We start from the raw sequence: 20,091 nt of genomic DNA on the forward strand, positions 1-20,091 counted from the left end.
CCCCAAGCTCTGGACCAATACTGGTCAGAAACACTTCCCCAAGCTCTGGGCCAATGCTGGTCAGAAACACATTTCCCCCAAGCTCTGGACCAATGCTGGTCAGAAACACTTCCCCAAGCTCTGGGACAGTGCTGGTCAGCAACAAAGCAAGCTAGATGTTGGATAGAAACAATGTCCTCCTTAAAAACATAGCACAATTGCAATCTGTTTCAGTAGCTATAGTGAGCTAGCTAAATCTTTAGCTAGATGTTATCTAAATTATTCCTAATTTATAAGACAGTTTTCGTATTTGGTTGATTGTCGGACCCACTAGCCATACTTGTAACGTTAGCTTGGGGCAACAGGGCTAGGTAGCTTGCTAGCTTTGTGTAGTTCGTTATCGAGCTAGCTAGTTATTTTCATGAACTAAAGTTCAATTTCAATAGGAAAACAACAAGTGGCTACTTAGCTAATACTTAGTGTCATCAATTCCTAAATCATTGCGAAACATTGAAAATTATTGCATTTTCTGGTTATTGTCTTCAGGCTGGTTGCATTGGTGCTAGCTAGGTATCAAGTCAAAGCTAGCAAGCTAGCTATCCTAGAAATTCCTAAAAACATCCTATGTATGAGATATTTCTGAGTGACTTTGTCATACTGCAAATCAAAGTCAACATAGCAGGGAGATAGCCTACCTCTAGTTTAAAAACTTTCATCAATGTTGATGGCGCTTGGCTCGCGCATGCACATTCAGCTCACACAGCATTCGAGAATGTAATTTTGTTATTCGATGCATCAAATTACAAGCTTATTTGACATGATTATATTTGTTTTTGACACACAAAGACCCAAACGGCATTCCATAGTTACAATGTGTATCTCTATCTACAGAATGAAAATAAAGTCAAACGTATTACATTGTATCTCTGTGGTTCTATCTGTCCATTGTGAGACATTCTAGAACAGATAGGATACAGTTATTAATATGTACATTCTGCTGTTCATCAAGTAGTGAATGGGCAATGTAGCCTGGTCCCAGTTTGAAAGATGGCAAAAAACCTTTTTGGGGACCAGGCTAGGAAGAACACAACTGCCCTGTCGTTCTCGATCATAACAACGCTCACAACCACATCAGACTCTCTTCCTGACTCACCTTTTGGTTCTCTTCCTGGTTCTTTTCTTCTATTCCTTCTCCAAGCGTCTCCTTGGGTATAGACCATAGGTATTTCTCCTCACCACCTGTCCTGTCCACCACCTCCTCTCCTCCCGTCTGTCTGTCGATGTCCCATTACCTTTTCATTCCTTGGTGCTGTTATTGTTTGTTGTTTTTCTTTTTAAAGGTCGACCCACAACTGACGGGTTCCCTGTTGCATGCCATTTACTGACTTCACCCCCCAAACTATGTGTCTTGTCTATTGAATGTGTGTATTTGAAAATCAATGTTGTTATTTTAATCTTCATAAACAAAAGCCATCTTCTCTCAAGAGCATTTTAGATGCACATGTACTGTAGGTAACATATCCCAGACAGACAGAATGTTATTCACATTATCATAGTGATAAACAATGTCCCTACATGCAATGCAACTACAACTTGGTCTGCCGATAGCAATAGATTGTAGCTGTTCTTGAGAAAACTTTTAAATATTTACCTTCCTCCTAAAGTAGAAATAACCTTCATTTGTCTAATAAAGTTGTAACACAACAATCAACAGGACTATTCAGAAAGCTACCCATCCTGCTTTGCTTTCAGTTTGCAGCATACTAGCATACTAACCACTAGAGGAGGTTTTCTAGTCTGTTAGTAGACAGACAGGCAGACAGACAGACAGGCAGACAGACAGACAGACAGGCAGACAGACAGACAGACAGACAGACAGAGACAGACAGACAGACACACAGACCAGAGACCACTATGTTAGTAGTATTCATGACAGACAGACAGACAGACAGACAGACCAGAGACCACTATGTTAGTAGTATTCATGACAGACAGACAGACAGACAGACAGACAGACCACTATGTTAGTAGTATTCATGACAGACAGACAGACAGACAGACCAGAGACCACTATGTTAGTAGTATTCATGACAGACAGACAGACAGACAGACAGACAGACAGACAGACAGACAGACAGACAGACAGACAGACAGACAGACCAGAGACCACTATGTTAGTAGTACTCATGACAGACAGACAGACAGACAGACCACTATGTTAGTAGTATTCATGACAGACAGACAGACAGACCAGAGACCACTATGTTAGTAGTATTCATGACAGACAGACAGACAGACAGACAGACCAGAGACCACTATGTTAGTAGTATTCATGACAGACAGACAGACAGACAGACCACAATGTTAGTAGTATTCATGACAGACAGACAGACAGACCAGAGACCACTATGTTAGTAGTACTCATGACAGACAGACAGACCAGAGACCACTATGTTAGTAGTATTCATGACAGACAGACAGACTAGAGACCACTATGTTAGTAGTATTCATGACAGACAGACAGACAGACCAGAGACCACTATGTTAGTAGTACTCATGACAGACAGACAGACCAGAGACCACTATGTTAGTAGTACTCATGACAGACAGACAGACAGACCAGAGACCACTATGTTAGTAGTATTCATGACAGACAGACAGACAGACAGACAGACAGACAGACAGACAGACCAGAGACCACTATGTTAGTAGTATTCATGACAGACAGACAGACAGACAGACAGACAGACAGACAGACAGACAGACAGACAGACAGACAGACAGACAGACAGAGACCACTATGTTAGTAGTATTCATGACAGACAGACAGACCAGAGACCACTATGTTAGTAGTACTCATGACAGACAGACAGACCAGAGACCACTATGTTAGTAGTATTCATGACAGACAGACAGACCAGAGACCACTATGTTAGTAGTATTCATGACAGACAGCTAAGGTTCTTAGCTGGACAGGTTCATAGCTGGACAGGTTCATAGCTGGACATGTTCATAGCTGGACAGGTTCATAGCTGGACAGGTTCCTAACTGGACAGGTTCAAAGCTGGACAGGTTCGTAACTGGACAGGTTCGTAGCTGGACAGGTTCCTAACTGGCAGGTTCATAGCTGGACAGGTTCATAGCTGGACAGGTTCATAGCTGGACATGTTCATAGCTGGACAGGTTCCTAGCTGGACAGGTTCATAGCTGGACATGTTCATAGCTGGACATGTTCATAGCTGGACAGGTTCCTAGCTGGACAGGTTCATAGCTGGACATGTTCATAGCTGGACATGTTCATAGCTGGACATGTTCATAGCTGGACAGGTTCCTAGCTGGACAGGTTCTTAGCTGGACAGGTTCATAGCTGGACAGGTTCATAGCTGGACAGGTTCATAGCTGGACAGGTTCATAGCTGGACATGTTCATAGCTGGACAGGTTCGTAACTGGACAGGTTCGTAGCTGGACAGGTTCCTAACTGGCAGGTTCATAGCTGGACATGTTCATAGCTGGACAGGTTCCTAGCTGGACAGGTTCATAGCTGGACAGGTTCATAGCTGGACATGTTCATAGCTGGACAGGTTCATAGCTGGACAGGTTCATAACTGGACAGGTTCATAGCTGGACAGGTTCCTAACTGGACAGGTTCATAGCTGGACATGTTCATAGCTGGACAGGTTCATAGCTGGACAGGTTCCTAGCTGGACAGGTTCATAGCTGGACAGGTTCATAGCTGGACAGGTTCATAGCTGGACAGGTTCTTAACTGGACAGGTTCATAGCTGGACAGGTTCCTAACTGGACAGGTTCTTAACTGGACAGGTTCACAGCTAGACAGGTTCCTAACTGGACAGGTTCCTAACTGGACAGGTACATAACTGGACAGGTACATAACTGGACAGGTTCCTAACTGGACAGGTTCCTAACTGGACAGGTTCCTAACTGGACAGGTTTATAACGGGACAGGTTTATAACGGGACAGGTTCCTAACTGGACAGGTTCCCGAACTGGACAGGTTCCTAACGGGACAGGTTCATAACTGGACAGGTTCCTAACTGGACAGGTTCCTAACTGGACAGGTTCATAAATGGACAGGTTTATAACGGGACAGGTTTATAACGGGACAGGTTCCTAACTGGACAGGTTCCTAACGGGACAGGTTCCTAACTGGACAGGTTCCTAACTGGACAGGTTCCTAACTGGACAGGTTCCTAACTGGACAGGTTCATAACTGGACAGGTTCCTAGCTGGACAGGTTCCTAACTGGACAAGTTCCTAACTGGACAGGTTCCTAACTGGACAGGTTCAGATTTTGTCAGTTGCGTTTTGATTTTAAAACTCTGGAATCACAACCATAGGTAATTTCATGTTTTTTTTACCCAGCCACCACATCAAACTGTTTATCACATTTAGCTGGAGATACTAGAACTGCATTAACAGGGTTCTCTGCTCCATGTTCCCTGACTGCTCACCTCTCAGAGTCTCTGCTACCTGACTGCTCACCTCTCAGAGTCTCTGCTACCTGACTGCTCACCTCTCAGAGTCTCTGCTACCTGACTGCTCACCTCTCAGGGGTCTCTGCTACCTGACTGCTCACCTCTCAGGGGTCTCTGCTACCTGACTGCTCACCTCTCAGAGTCTCTGCTACCTGACTGCTCACCTCTCAGAGTCTCTGCTACCTGACTGCTCACCTCTCAGAGTCTCTGCTACCTGACTGCTCACCTCTCAGGGGTCTCTGCTACCTGACTGCTCACCTCTCAGGGGTCTCTGCTACCAGAAACACTTCCCCAAGCTCTGGGACAATACTGGTCAGAAACACTTCCCCAAGCTCTGGGACAATACTGGTCAGAAACACTTCCCCCAAGCTCTGGGACAATACTGGTCAAAAACACTTCCCCCAAGCTCTGGGACAATACTGGTCAGAAACACTTCCCCCAAGCTCTGGGACAATACTGGTCAGAAACACTTCCCCAAGCTCTGGGACAATACTGGTCAGAAACACTTCCCCAAGCTCTGGACCAATACTGGTCAGAAACACTTCCCCCAAGCTCTGGACCAATGCTGGTCAGAAACACTTCCCCAAGCTCTGGGCCAATGCTGGTCAGAAACACATTTCCCCCAAGCTCTGGGACAGTGCTGGTCAGAAACACTTCCCCAAGCTCTGGACCAATACTGGTCAGAAACACTTCCCCCAAGCTCTGGGACAATACTGGCCAGAAACACTTCCCCAAGCTCTGGGACAGTGCAGGTCAGCAACAAAGCAAGCTAGATGTTGGATAGAAACAATGTCCTCCTTAAAAACATAGCACAATTACAATCTGTTTCAGTAGCTATAGTGAGCTAGCTAAATCTCTAGCTAGATGTTATCTAAATTATTCCTAATTTATAAGACAGTTTTCGTATTTGGTTGATTGTCGGACCCACTAGCCATGCTTGTAACGTTAGCTTGGGGCAACAGGGCTAGGTAGCTTGCTAGCTTTGTGTAGTTCGTTATCGAGCTAGCTAGTTATTTTCATGAACTAAAGTTCAATTTCAATAGGAAAACAACAAGTGGCTACTTAGCTAATACTGAGTGTCATCAATTCCTAAATCATTGCGAAACATTGAAAATTATTGCAGTTTCTGGTTATTGTCTTCAGGCTGGTTGCATTGGTGCTAGCTAGGTATCAAGTCAAAGCTAGCAAGCTAGCTATCCTAGAAATTCCTAAAAACATCCTATGTATGAGATATTTCTGAGTGACTTTGTCATACTGCAAATCAAAGTCAACATAGTAGGGAGATAGCCTACCTCTAGTTTAAAAACTTTCATCAATGTTGATGGCGCTTGGCTCGCGCATGCACATTCAGCTCACACAGCATTCGAGAATGTAATTTTGTTATTCGATGCATCAAATTACAAGCTTATTTGACATGAATATATTTGTTTTTGACACACAAAGACCCAAACGGCATTCCATAGTTACAATGTGTATCTCTATCTACAGAATGAAAATAAAGTCAAACGTATTACATTGTAACTCTGTGGTTCTACCTGTCCATTGTGAGACATTCTAGAACAGATAGGATACAGTTATTAATATGTACATTCTGCTGTTCATCAAGTAGTGAATGGGCAATGTAGCCTGGTCCCAGTTTGAAAGATGGCAAAAAACCTTTTTGGGGACCAGGCTAGGAAGAACACAACTGCCCTGTCGTTCTCGATCATAACAACGCTCACAACCACATCAGACTCTCTTCCTGACTCACCTTTTGGTTCTCTTCCTGGTTCTTTTCTTCTATTCCTTCTCCAAGCGTCTCCTTGGGTATAGACCATAGGTATTTCTCCTCGCCACCTGTCCTGTCCACCACCTCCTCTCCTCCCGTCTGTCTGTCGATGTCCCATTACCTTTTCATTCCTTGGTGCTGTTATTGTTTGTTGTTTTTCTTTTTAAAGGTCGACCCACAACTGACGGGTTCCCTGTTGCATGCCATTTACTGACTTCACCCCCAAACTATGTGTCTTGTCTATTGAATGTGTGTATTTGAAAATCAATGTTGTTATTTTAATCTTCATAAACAAAAGCCATCTTCTCTCAAGAGCATTTTAGATGCACATGTACTGTAGGTAACATGTCCCAGACAGACAGAATGTTATTCACATTATCATAGTGATAAACAATGTCCCTACATGCAATGCAACTACAACTTGGTCTGCCGATAGCGATAGATTGTAGCTGTTCTTGAGAAAACTTTTAAATATTTACCTTCCTCCTAAAGTAGAAATAACCTTCATTTGTCTAATAAAGTTGTAACACAACAATCAACAGGACTATTCAGAAAGCTACCCATCCTGCTTTGCTTTCAGTTTGCAGCATACTAACCACTAGAGGAGGTTTTCTAGTGTGTTAGTAGACAGACAGACAGACAGACAGACAGACAGAGAGGCAGACAGGCAGACAGAGACAGACACACAGACCAGAGACCACTATGTTAGTAGTATTCATGACAGACAGACAGACAGACAGACAGACAGACAGACAGACAGACCAGAGACCACTATGTTAGTAGTATTCATGACAGACAGACAGACAGACAGACAGACAGACAGACAGACCAGAGACCACTATGTTAGTAGTATTCATGACAGACAGACAGACAGACAGACAGACAGACAGACAGACAGACAGAGACCACTATGTTAGTAGTATTCATGACAGACAGACAGACCAGAGACCACTATGTTAGTAGTACTCATGACAGACAGACAGACAGACAGACCAGAGACCACTATGTTAGTAGTATTCATGACAGACAGACAGACAGACAGACAGACCAGAGACCACTATGTTAGTAGTATTCATGACAGACAGACAGACCAGAGACCACTATGTTAGTAGTACTCATGACAGACAGACAGACAGACAGACAGACAGACAGACAGACAGACAGACAGACCAGAGACCACTATGTTAGTAGTACTCATGACAGACAGACAGACAGACAGACCAGAGACCACTATGTTAGTAGTACTCATGACAGACAGACAGACCAGAGACCACTATGTTAGTAGTATTCATGACAGACAGACAGACAGACCAGAGACCACTATGTTAGTAGTATTCATGACAGACAGACAGACAGACAGACAGACCAGAGACCACTATGTTAGTAGTATTCATGACAGACAGACAGACAGACCAGAGACCACTATGTTAGTAGTACTCATGACAGACAGACAGACCAGAGACCACTATGTTAGTAGTATTCATGACAGACAGACAGACCAGAGACCACTATGTTAGTAGTATTCATGACAGACAGACAGACCAGAGACCACTATGTTAGTAGTATTCATGACAGACAGACAGACAGACAGACCACTATGTTAGTAGTATTCATGACAGACAGACAGACAGACAGACCAGAGACCACTATGTTAGTAGTACTCATGACAGACAGACAGACCAGAGACCACTATGTTAGTTCAGACCAGGGTTGAGGAGCTCTCTGTTTAGTCGTTCTCTCTGTATGGTTAACTCTTCTCCTTCCTCCATCAGGACATTCTATCGCTTCGAGGCAGCCTGGGACAGCGCCATGCATAACTCCCTCCTACTGAACCGGGTCACTCCTTATGGAGAGAAGATCTACATGACCTTATCGGCCTACCTAGAGGTAACATATATATAGTTATACAGACAGACAGACAGACAGACAGACAGACAGACAGACCAGAGACCACTATGTTAGTAGTACTCATGACAGACAGACAGACAGACAGACCAGAGACCACTATGTTAGTAGTACTCATGACAGACAGACAGACCAGAGACCACTATGTTAGTAGTATTCATGACAGACAGACAGACAGACCAGAGACCACTATGTTAGTAGTATTCATGACAGACAGACAGACAGACAGACAGACCAGAGACCACTATGTTAGTAGTACTCATGACAGACAGACAGACAGACCAGAGACCACTATGTTAGTAGTACTCATGACAGACAGACAGACCAGAGACCACTATGTTAGTAGTATTCATGACAGACAGACAGACAGACCAGAGACCACTATGTTAGTAGTACTCATGACAGACAGACAGTGCCTTGCGAAAGTATTCGGCCCACTTGAACTTTGCGACCTTTTGCCACATTTCAGGCTTCAAACATAAAGATATAAAACTGTATTTTTTTGTGAAGAATTAACAACAAGTGGGACACAATCATGAAGTGGTACGACATTTATTGGATATTTCAAACTTTTTTAACAAATCAAAAACTGAAAAATTGGGCGTGCAAAATTATTCAGCCCCCTTAAGTTAATACTTTGTAGCACCACCTTTTGCTGCAATTACAGCTGTAAGTCGCTTGGGGTATGTCTATCAGTTTTGCACATCGAGAGACTGAAATTTTTTCCCATTCCTCCTTGCAAAACAGCTCGAGCTTAGTGAGGTTGGATGGAGAGCATTTTTGAACAGCAGTTTTCAGTTCTTTCCACAGATTCTCGATTGGATTCAGGTCTGGACTTTGACTTGGCCATTCTAACACCTGGATATGTTTATTTTTGAACCATTCCATTGTAGATTTTGCTTTATGTTTTGGGTCATTGTCTTGTTGGAAGACAAATCTCCGTCCCAGTCTCAGGTCTTTTGCAGACTCCATCAGGTTTTCTTCCAGAATGGTCCTGTATTTGGCTCCATCCATCTTCCCATCAATTTTAACCATCTTCCCTGTCCCTGCTGAAGAAAAGCAGGCCCAAACCATGATGCTGCCACCACCATGTTTGACAGTGGGGATGGTGTGGTCAGGGTGATGAGCTGTTTTGCTTTTACGCCAAACATAACGTTTTGCATTGTTGCCAAAAAGTTCAATTTTGGTTTCATCTTCCACATGTTTGGTGTGTCTCCCAGGTGGCTTGTGGCAAACTTTAAACGACACTTTTTATGGATATCTTTAAGAAATGGCTTTCTTCTTGCCACTGTTCCATAAAGGCCAGATTTGTGCAATATACGACTGATTGTTGTCCTATGGACAGAGTCTCCCACCTCAGCTGTAGATCTCTGCAGTTTCAGATTTTGTCAGTTGCGTTTGGATTTTAAAACTCTGGAATCACAACCATAGGTAATTTCATGGTTTTTTACCCAGCCACCACATCAAACTGTTTATCACATTTAGCTGGAGATCCTAGAACTGCATTAACAGGGTTCTCTGCTCCATGTTCCCTGACTGCTCACCTCTCAGGGGTCTCTGCTACCTGACTGCTCACCTCTCAGGGTCTCTGCTACCTGACTGCTCACCTCTCAGAGTCTCTGCTTCCTGACTGCTCACCTCTCAGAGTCTCTGCTACCTGACTGCTCACCTCTCAGAGTCTCTGCTACCTGACTGCTCACCTCTCAGAGTCTCTGCTACCTGACTGCCCACCTCTCAGAGTCTCTGCTACCTGACTGCTCACCTCTCAGGAGTCTCTGCTACCTGACTGCTCACCTCTCAGGAGTCTCTGCTACCTGACTGCTCACCTCTCAGAGTCTCTGCTTACTGACTGCCCACCTCTCAGAGTCTCTGCTACCTGACTGCTCACCTCTCAGAGTCTCTGCTACCTGACTGCTCACCTCTCAGAGTCTCTGCTTACTGACTGCCCACCTCTCAGAGTCTCTGCTACCTGACTGCTCACCTCTCAGAGTCTCTGCTACCTGACTGCTCACCTCTCAGAGTCTCTGCTACCTGACTGCTCACCTCTCAGAGTCTCTGCTTACTGACTGCTCACCTCTCAGAGTCTCTGCTACCTGACTGCTCACCTCTCAGAGTCTCTGCTACCTGACTGCTCACCTCTCAGAGTCTCTGCTACCTGACTGCTCACCTCTCAGAGTCGCTGCTACCTGACTGCCCACCTCTCAGAGTCTCTGCTACCTGACTGCTCACCTCTCAGAGTCTCTGCTACCTGACTGCTCACCTCTCAGGAGTCTCTGCTACCTGACTGCTCACCTCTCAGAGTCTCTGCTACCTGACTGCTCACCTCTCAGGAGTCTCTGCTACCTGACTGCTCACCTCTCAGGAGTCTCTGCTACCTGACTGCTCACCTCTCAGAGTCTCTGCTACCTGACTGCTCACCTCTCAGAGTCTCTGCTACCTGACTGCTCACCTCTCAGAGTCTCTGCTACCTGACTGCTCACCTCTCAGAGTCTCTGCTTACTGACTGCCCACCTCTCAGAGTCTCTGCTTACTGACTGCTCACCTCTCAGAGTCTCTGCTTACTGACTGCTCACCTCTCAGAGTCTCTGCTACCTGACTGCTCACCTCTCAGGAGTCTCTGCTACCTGACTGCTCACCTCTCAGGGGTCTCTGCTTACTGACTGCCCACCTCTCAGAGTCTCTGCTACCTGACTGCTCACCTCTCAGAGTCTCTGCTACCTGACTGCTCACCTCTCAGAGTCTCTGCTACCTGACTGCTCACCTCTCAGAGTCTCTGCTTCCTGACTGCTCACCTCTCAGAGTCTCTGCTTACTGACTGCCCACCTCTCAGAGTCTCTGCTACCTGACTGCTCACCTCTCAGAGTCTCTGCTACCTGACTGCTCACCTCTCAGAGTCTCTGCTACCTGACTGCTCACCTCTCAGAGTCTCTGCTACCTGACTGCTCACCTCTCAGAGTCTCTGCTACCTGACTGCCCACCTCTCAGAGTCTCTGCTACCTGACTGCTCACCTCTCAGAGTCTCTGCTACCTGACTGCCCACCTCTCAGAGTCTCTGCTACCTGACTGCCCACCTCTCAGAGTCTCTGCTACCTGACTGCCCACCTCTCAGAGTCTCTGCTACCTGACTGCCCACCTCTCAGAGTCTCTGCTACCTGACTGCCCACCTCTCAGAGTCTCTGCTACCTGACTGCCCACCTCTCAGAGTCTCTGCTACCTGACTGCCCACCTCTCAGAGTCTCTGCTACCTGACTGCCCACCTCTCAGAGTCTCTGCTACCTGACTGCCCACCTCTCAGGAGTCTCTGCTACCTGACTGCTCACCTCTCAGAGTCTCTGCTACCTGACTGCTCACCTCTCAGAGTCTCTGCTTACTGACTGCCCACCTCTCAGAGTCTCTGCTACCTGACTGCTCACCTCTCAGAGTCTCTGCTTACTGACTGCCCACCTCTCAGAGTCTCTGCTACCTGACTGCTCACCTCTCAGAGTCTCTGCTTCCTGACTGCTCACCTCTCAGAGTCTCTGCTACCTGACTGCTCACCTCTCAGAGTCTCTGCTACCTGACTGCTCACCTCTCAGGAGTCTCTGCTACCTGACTGCCCACCTCTCAGAGTCTCTGCTACCTGACTGCTCACCTCTCAGAGTCTCTTCTACCTGACTGCCCACCTCTCAGAGTCTCTGCTACCTGACTGCTCACCTCTCAGAGTCTCTGCTACCTGACTGCTCACCTCTCAGAGTCTCTGCTACCTGACTGCTCACCTCTCAGAGTCTCTGCTACCTGACTGCTCACCTCTCAGAGTCTCTGCTACCTGACTGCCCACCTCTCAGAGTCTCTGCTACCTGACTGCCCACCTCTCAGTGTCTCTGCTACCTGACTGCCCACCTCTCAGAGTCTCTGCTACCTGACTGCCCACCTCTCAGAGTCTCTGCTACCTGACTGCCCACCTCTCAGAGTCTCTGCTACCTGACTGCTCACCTCTCAGAGTCTCTGCTACCTGACTGCTCACCTCTCAGAGTCTCTGCTACCTGACTGCCCACCTCTCAGGAGTCTCTGCTACCTGACTGCTCACCTCTCAGAGTCTCTGCTACCTGACTGCTCACCTCTCAGAGTCTCTGCTACCTGACTGGTCACCTCTCAGAGTCTCTGCTACCTGACTGCCCACCTCTCAGAGTCTCTGCTTCCTGACTGCCCACCTCTCAGAGTCTCTGCTACCTGACTGCTCATCTCTCAGAGTCTCTGCTACCTGACTGCTCACCTCTCAGGGGTCTCTGCTACCTGACTGCTCACCTCTCAGGGGTCTCTGCTACCTGACTGCTCACCTCTCAGGGGTCTCTGCTACCTGACTGCTCACCTCTCAGGGGTCTCTGCTACCTGACTGCTCACCTCTCAGGGGTCTCTGCTACCTGACTGCTCACCTCTCAGAGTCTCTGCTTCCTGTCTGCTCACCTCTCAGATTCTCTGCTACCTGACTGCTCACCTCTCAGGAGTCTCTGCTACCTGACTGCTCACCTCTCAGGGGTCTCTGCTACCTGACTGCTCACCTCTCAGAGTCTCTGCTTCCTGACTGCTCACCTCTCAGAGTCTCTGCTACCTGACTGCTCACCTCTCAGAGTCTCTGCTTACTGACTGCTCACCTCTCAGAGTCTCTGCTTCCTGACTGCTCACCTCTCAGAGTCTCTGCTACCTGACTGCTCACCTCTCAGAGTCTCTGCTTACTGACTGCTCACCTCTCAGAGTCTCTGCTACCTGACTGCCCACCTCTCAGAGTCTCTGCTACCTGACTGCTCACCTCTCAGGAGTCTCTGCTACCTGACTGCTCACCTCTCAGAGTCTCTGCTACCTGACTGCTCACCTCTCAGAGTCTCTGCTACCTGACTGCTCACCTCTCAGAGTCTCTGCTACCTGACTGCTCACCTCTCAGAGTCTCTGCTACCTGACTGCTCACCTCTCAGAGTCTCTGCTTCCTGACTGCTCACCTCTCAGAGTCTCTGCTACCTGACTGCTCACCTCTCAGAGTCTCTGCTTCCTGACTGCTCACCTCTCAGAGTCTCTGCTACCTGACTGCTCACCTCTCAGAGTCTCTGCTACCTGACTGCTCACCCCTCAGAGTCTCTGCTTACTGACTGCTCACCTCTCAGAGTCTCTGCTACCTGACTGCTCACCTCTCAGAGTCTCTGCTTACTGACTGCTCACCTCTCAGAGTCTCTGCTACCTGACTGCTCACCTCTCAGAGTCTCTGCTACCTGACTGCTCACCTCTCAGAGTCTCTGCTTACTGACTGCTCACCTCTCAGAGTCTCTGCTACCTGACTGCTCACCTCTCAGAGTCTCTGCTTACTGACTGCTCACCTCTCAGAGTCTCTGCTACCTGACTGCTCACCTCTCAGAGTCTCTGCTACCTGACTGCTCACCTCTCAGAGTCTCTGCTACCTGACTGCTCACCTCTCAGAGTCTCTGCTACCTGACTGCTCACCTCTCAGAGTCTCTGCTACCTGACTGCCCACCTCTCAGAGTCTCTGCTACCTGACTGCTCACCTCTCAGGAGTCTCTGCTACCTGACTGCTCACCTCTCAGAGTCTCTGCTACCTGACTGCTCACCTCTCAGAGTCTCTGCTACCTGACTGCTCACCTCTCAGAGTCTCTGCTACCTGACTGCTCACCTCTCAGAGTCTCTGCTACCTGACTGCTCACCTCTCAGAGTCTCTGCTACCTGACTGCTCACCTCTCAGAGTCTCTGCTACCTGACTGCTCACCTCTCAGGGGTCTCTGCTACCTGACTGCTCACCTCTCAGAGTCTCTGCTACCTGACTGCTCACCTCTCAGAGTCTCTGCTACCTGACTGCTCACCTCTCAGAGTCTCTGCTACCTGACTGCTCACCTCTCAGAGTCTCTGCTACCTGACTGCCCACCTCTCAGAGTCTCTGCTACCTGACTGCTCACCTCTCAGAGTCTCTGCTACCTGACTGCTCACCTCTCAGAGTCTCTGCTACCTGACTGCCCACCTCTCAGAGTCTCTGCTACCTGACTGCTCACCTCTCAGGAGTCTCTGCTACCTGACTGCTCACCTCTCAGAGTCTCTGCTACCTGACTGCTCACCTCTCAGAGTCTCTGCTACCTGACTGCTCACCTCTCAGAGTCTCTGCTACCTGACTGCTCACCTCTCAGAGTCTCTGCTACCTGACTGCTCACCTCTCAGAGTCTCTGCTACCTGACTGCTCACCTCTCAGAGTCTCTGCTACCTGACTGCCCACCTCTCAGAGTCTCTGCTACCTGACTGCTCACCTCTCAGAGTCTCTGCTACCTGACTGCTCACCTCTCAGAGTCTCTGCTTACTGACTGCTCACCTCTCAGAGTCTCTGCTACCTGACTGCTCACCTCTCAGAGTCTCTGCTACCTGACTGCTCACCTCTCAGGAGTCTCTGCTTCCTGACTGCCCACCTCTCAGAGTCTCTGCTACCTGACTGCTCACCTCTCAGAGTCTCTGCTACCTGACTGCTCACCTCTCAGGGGTCTCTGCTACCTGACTGCTCACCTCTCAGGAGTCTCTGCTACCTGACTGCTCACCTCTCAGAGTCTCTGCTACCTGACTGCTCACCTCTCAGAGTCTCTGCTACCTGACTGCTCACCTCTCAGGGGTCTCTGCTACCTGACTGCTCACCTCTCAGAGTCTCTGCTTACTGACTGCTCACCTCTCAGGGGTACTTTTAGGAGCACTTTGTGTATGAGAAATGATCCCTGCGCTTAGGCCTGACACTGGAACATGCATGAGAGCACCCTGGTCATAGACTGTTCTGTCTGCTTCCACACGGCAAGCGGTACCGGACTCCTGAACATCTAATCAAATGGCCACCCAGAACTATGTTCATTAACCCCCGCCCTCCCCCTCTCTTACACCGCTGCTAGCTCTCTGTTGTTATCATCAATGCATAACTCTACCTCTACCCCCCCCCCTCTCTTACACCGCTGCTAGCTCTCTGTTGTTATCATCAATGCATAACTCTACCTCTAACCCCCCCCCTCTCTTACACCGCTGCTAGCTCTCTGTTGTTATCATCTATGCATAACTCTACCTCTACCCCTCTCTTACACCGCTGCTAGCTCTCTGTTGTTATCATCTATGCATAACTCTACCTCTACCCCCCTCTCTTACACCGCTGCTAGCTCTCTGTTGTTATCATCAATGCATAACTCTACCTCTACCCCCCCCCTCTCTTACACCGCTGCTAGCTCTCTGTTGTTATCATCAATGCATAACTCTACCTCTAACCCCCCCCCCCCACCATATAGCTGCTCTTTAATTACATGTTACTTTTATTTCTTATTCTTATCCATGTTTTTTTTAACTGCATTGTTAGTTAGGGGCTCGTAAGTAAGCTTATTCAGTGTATGTGACTAACACAATTTGATTTGAACTTACAGTACTGTATTCAAAATGACCCCTACTGTATCTGATGTTAGGACCTAAAGAGGCGGAGAGAGAAATTAGCTTCTTTTTTAAAATCCTTTTCCTTTCTGTAGATGGAGAACTGCACTCAGCCCACAGTCATAACCAAAGATTTCTGCATGGTGTTCTACTCTCGAGACGTTAAACTCCCGACCTCCCGCTCCATCCGAAACCTGTTTGGCACCGGAAGCCTGAGGACAACAGAGGGGTGATTTCAACATCTCTTATCCTGAAAGATTATTATTAAATCAACTACCATCAAATCAAGTCTGTTACTGTATAACTCACCACAGTCCTTTGCCTTGGTTGCAATTCCTGAAAGATGATTGATTTAACAATGGAAACAATGGACATGAAATGAACCCAGAGTTGAACCCAGTGTTTTGTTTGTCTGTTGTTTCTTTCTCTGTCCAGTAATCGAGTGACAGGTGTGTACGAGGTCAGCTTGTGTCACCTGGCGGATCATGGGAGCCCAGGTGAGACACTTTCTCTTTTGAGCTTCCCCTTTGTCTGTGTTTCCACAACTCTTTCTGCAATTCGTCTTCCTGCCTCTTTCTCAAAATGTATTGGAGGAGAAGGTCTGAATTGGAGGGACTTTTTTCTCCAAAACAATTTAAAAGAAGATAAGACGCAAAGAATCCAAACAAAATTGAGACAAAGATGGATAAAGCTTATTTCTGCTTTGTTTGTCTGACCCCTGACCTCTAACCATTGACCTTTTTCAACCCCCCAGGAATGCAGAGGAGACGTCGGCGGGTGCTGGACACCTCGGTGGCGTACGTCCGCGGGGAGGAGAACCTGGCTGGGTGGAGGCCACGCAGTGACAGCCTCATCCTGGACCACCAGTGGGAACTGGAGAAACTCAGCCTCCTGCAGGAGGTATGTGGTACTACACCCTATAACCTACACCCTACACATTTACATTTACATTTAAGTCATTTAGCAGACGCTCTTATCCAGAGCGACTTACAAATTGCCTACACCCTATAACCTACACCCTATAACCTACACCCTATAACCTACACCCTATAACCTACACCCTACAACCTACAACCTATAACCTACACCCTATAACCTACACCCTATAACCTACACCCTACACCTACACCCTATACTCTACACCCTATAACCTACACCCTATACTCTACACCCTACACCTACACCCTATATCCTACACCTATACCCTACACCCTACACCTATACTCTACACCCTATATCCTACACCTATACCCTACATCGTACACCCCACACATACACCTATACCCTACTATACATACACCCTACTACACATATACCCTACGACAACCTACTACACCCTACGATACATACACCCTACTATACATACACCCTACTATACATACACCCTACTACACTTATACGCTACTACACCCTACTACACCTATATGCTACTACACCCTACTACACCCTACTACAACTACAACCTACTACACCTATACGCTACTATACCCTACTACACCCTACTACACCTATACCCTACTACACCCTACTATACATACACCCTGCTACACCTATACACTACTACACCTATACGCTACTACCCCCTACTACACCTATAGCCTGCTACACCCTACTACAACTACAACTACAACCTACTACACCTATACACTACTACAACTACAACCTACTACACCTATACACTACTACACCATATTACAACTATGCCCTACTGCACCCTACTACACCTACAACTACAACCTACTACACCTATACACTACTACACCCAACTACAACTACAACCTACTACACCTATACACTACTACAACTACAACCTACTACACCTATACTACACCATATTACAACTATGCCCTACTGCACCCTACTACACCTACAACTACAACCTACTACACCTATACACTACTACACCCTACTACAACTACAACCTACTACACCTATACACTACTACACCATATTACAACTATGCCCTACTGCACCCTACTACACCTACACCCTACACCTAGAGACATCACGACTGATAAGACTAGACTGGGTGGAACTACATCCAGGGCCAGATTTCTGGCCACAGATCAAACCTCGTCCTGGACTTAAAAAAGCATGTTCAGTAGAGAAGCTGGGTCTGGTTAACGTCCCCCCCCCCCCAGAGTGTAGACGACAGACTTTTGTTTAATAAACGGGTGAATGGTTGAAGGCTACTTCTGACCCATTTACATTTAAGTCATTTAGCAGACGCTCTTATCCAGAGCGACTTACAAATTGGTGAATTCACCTTCTGACATCCAGTGGAACAGCCACTTTACAATAGTGCGTCTAAATCATTTAAGGGGGGGGTTGAGAAGGATTACTTATCCTATCCTAGGTATTCCTTGAAGAGGTGGGGTTTCAGGTGTCTCCGGAAGGTGGTGATTGACTCCGCTGTCCTGGCGTCGTGAGGGAGTTTGTTCCACCATTGGGGGGCCAGAGCAGCGAACAGTTTTGACTGGGCTGAGCGGGAACTGTACTTCCTCAGTGGTAGGGAGGCGAGCAGGCCAGAGGTGGATGAACGCAGTGCCCTTGTTTGGGTGTAGGGCCTGATCAGAGCCTGGAGGTGATCCGTGTACTGTATGTGTACATTCGTGTACTGTACTGTTGTGGTATAGGTTCATTCGGTTTAATGTGTTCTAGGTGAAAAGGGTTAGTTCGTTATTCAGTTACTTAATTAGTTATGGTGTTTATCTGTTCCGATCATCATGAGGAAGACAAGACACTACCTGCTCCTGAGGGTTAGCTATAGTTAGATAGTTAGTTACTTACTTACTTAGTTATGGTTATCTGTTTCATTCAGGTGGAGAAGACGAGACACTACCTGCTCCTGAGGGAGAAGCTAGAGTTAGATAGTTAGTTAGTTATGGTTATCTGTTTCATTCAGGTGGAGAAGACGAGACACTACCTGCTCCTGAGGGAGAAGCTAGAGTTAGATAGTTAGTTAGTTATGGTTATCTGTTTCATTCAGGTGGAGAAGACGAGACACTACCTGCTCCTGAGGGAGAAGCTAGAGTTAGATAGTTAGTTAGTTATGGTTATCTGTTTCATTCAGGTGGAGAAGACGAGACACTACCTGCTCCTGAGGGAGAAGCTAGAGTTAGATAGTTAGTTAGTTATGGTTATCTGTTTCATTCAGGTGGAGAAGACGAGACACTACCTGCTCCTGAGGGAGAAGCTAGAGTTAGATAGTTAGTTAGTTATGGTTATCTGTTTCATTCAGGTGGAGAAGACGAGACACTACCTGCTCCTGAGGGAGAAGCTAGAGTTAGATAGTTAGTTAGTTATGGTTATCTGTTTCATTCAGGTGGAGAAGACGAGACACTACCTGCTCCTGAGGGAGAAGCTAGAGTTAGATAGTTAGTTAGTTATGGTTATCTGTTTCATTCAGGTGGAGAAGACGAGACACTACCTGCTCCTGAGGGAGAAGCTATAGTTAGATAGTTAGATAGTTAGTTAGTTATGGTTATCTGTTTCATTCAGGTGGAGAAGACGAGACACTACCTGCTCCTGAGGGAGAAGCTAGAGTCCACCCTGCTGCTGGGTCAGGAAGAGTTGCTATCCTGTGTGTCTGTGGAGCAGAGTGAGTCCCCTCAGCCCTCCGAGGGCCACGCCCACGACCTCCGTCTCAGCCCCAAAGCCGACGCCCCCAACGAGAGGCAGAGGGAGCTAGTCGCTAAGGTCAGTGGCTCTTCTTTAAAAAAACGTATTCGAATTTAGTTGTAACCTTGTTACTTAAAAATATTCCCGTTCTTGCTTACGGGCATAGCCGGGAGAAGATGTTGTGACTTACATTGCCTGTATCTATAATCACATTTGCCATACAGTTGAACAGACACACTTTGGGGGGATTTCCACACATGAGGATTTTTATAAACACAGTTCATGCACTTCTACATCATTTACATGATAAAATAAATTAGCAGAATATTTGTCAATACCACATAAGTGGCCAAATGCAGGTTACAGTCTTATTATAAAGTTAATTACATTGTTTTTTTTCCCCCTCATCAATCTACACTCAAATGTTTTCAGATTTATTACAAATTAAAAATCCAAAATAGCCCTTTGCTATGAGACTCAAAATTGAACTCAGGTGCATCCTGTTTCCATTGATCATCCTTGATATGTTTCTGCAACTTGATTGGTTGTCCTCCTGTGGTTGGTTGTCCTCCTCCTTCAACTGATTGGACATGATTTGGACAGTTTAATCTTAATCTCATCATTCAAAGACTCAATCATGGACACTCTTACTGACAGAGTTGCAAAGTAAAAAGCCATATCTGAGACTGGCCAATAAAAAGATGGGCAAAAGAACACAGACACTGGACAGAGGAACTTTGCGTAGAAGGCCAGCAACCCGGAGTCGCCTCTTCACTGTTGACGTTGAGACTGGTGCTTTGCGGGTACTATTTAATGAAGCTGCCAGTTGAGGACTTGTGAGGCGTCTGTTTCTCAAATTAGACACTCTAATGTGTCTAAAATAGTTTTCTAATGATCAATTAG

At 46.8% G+C, this 20,091-nt stretch overlaps 1 protein-coding gene across 1 annotated transcript in view; it reads left to right on the top strand.

The window, feature by feature from the left end:
* Nucleotides 1-20,091, top strand: part of kif1aa (kinesin family member 1Aa) — a 196,828-nt gene that overhangs the window by 148,068 nt on the left and 28,669 nt on the right. The window contains exons 36-41 of the mRNA XM_064936187.1: nucleotides 1,178-1,201; nucleotides 8,016-8,130; nucleotides 15,663-15,796; nucleotides 16,003-16,064; nucleotides 16,322-16,467; nucleotides 19,069-19,266. Coding sequence (XP_064792259.1) covers nucleotides 1,178-1,201; nucleotides 8,016-8,130; nucleotides 15,663-15,796; nucleotides 16,003-16,064; nucleotides 16,322-16,467; nucleotides 19,069-19,266 — 679 coding nt within the window. The remainder of the gene's footprint in view (nucleotides 1-1,177; nucleotides 1,202-8,015; nucleotides 8,131-15,662; nucleotides 15,797-16,002; nucleotides 16,065-16,321; nucleotides 16,468-19,068; nucleotides 19,267-20,091) is intronic.

This window comes from Oncorhynchus masou, chromosome 24 (assembly GCF_036934945.1).
Source record: "Oncorhynchus masou masou isolate Uvic2021 chromosome 24, UVic_Omas_1.1, whole genome shotgun sequence".
NCBI classification, from domain to species: domain Eukaryota; kingdom Metazoa; phylum Chordata; class Actinopteri; order Salmoniformes; family Salmonidae; genus Oncorhynchus; species Oncorhynchus masou.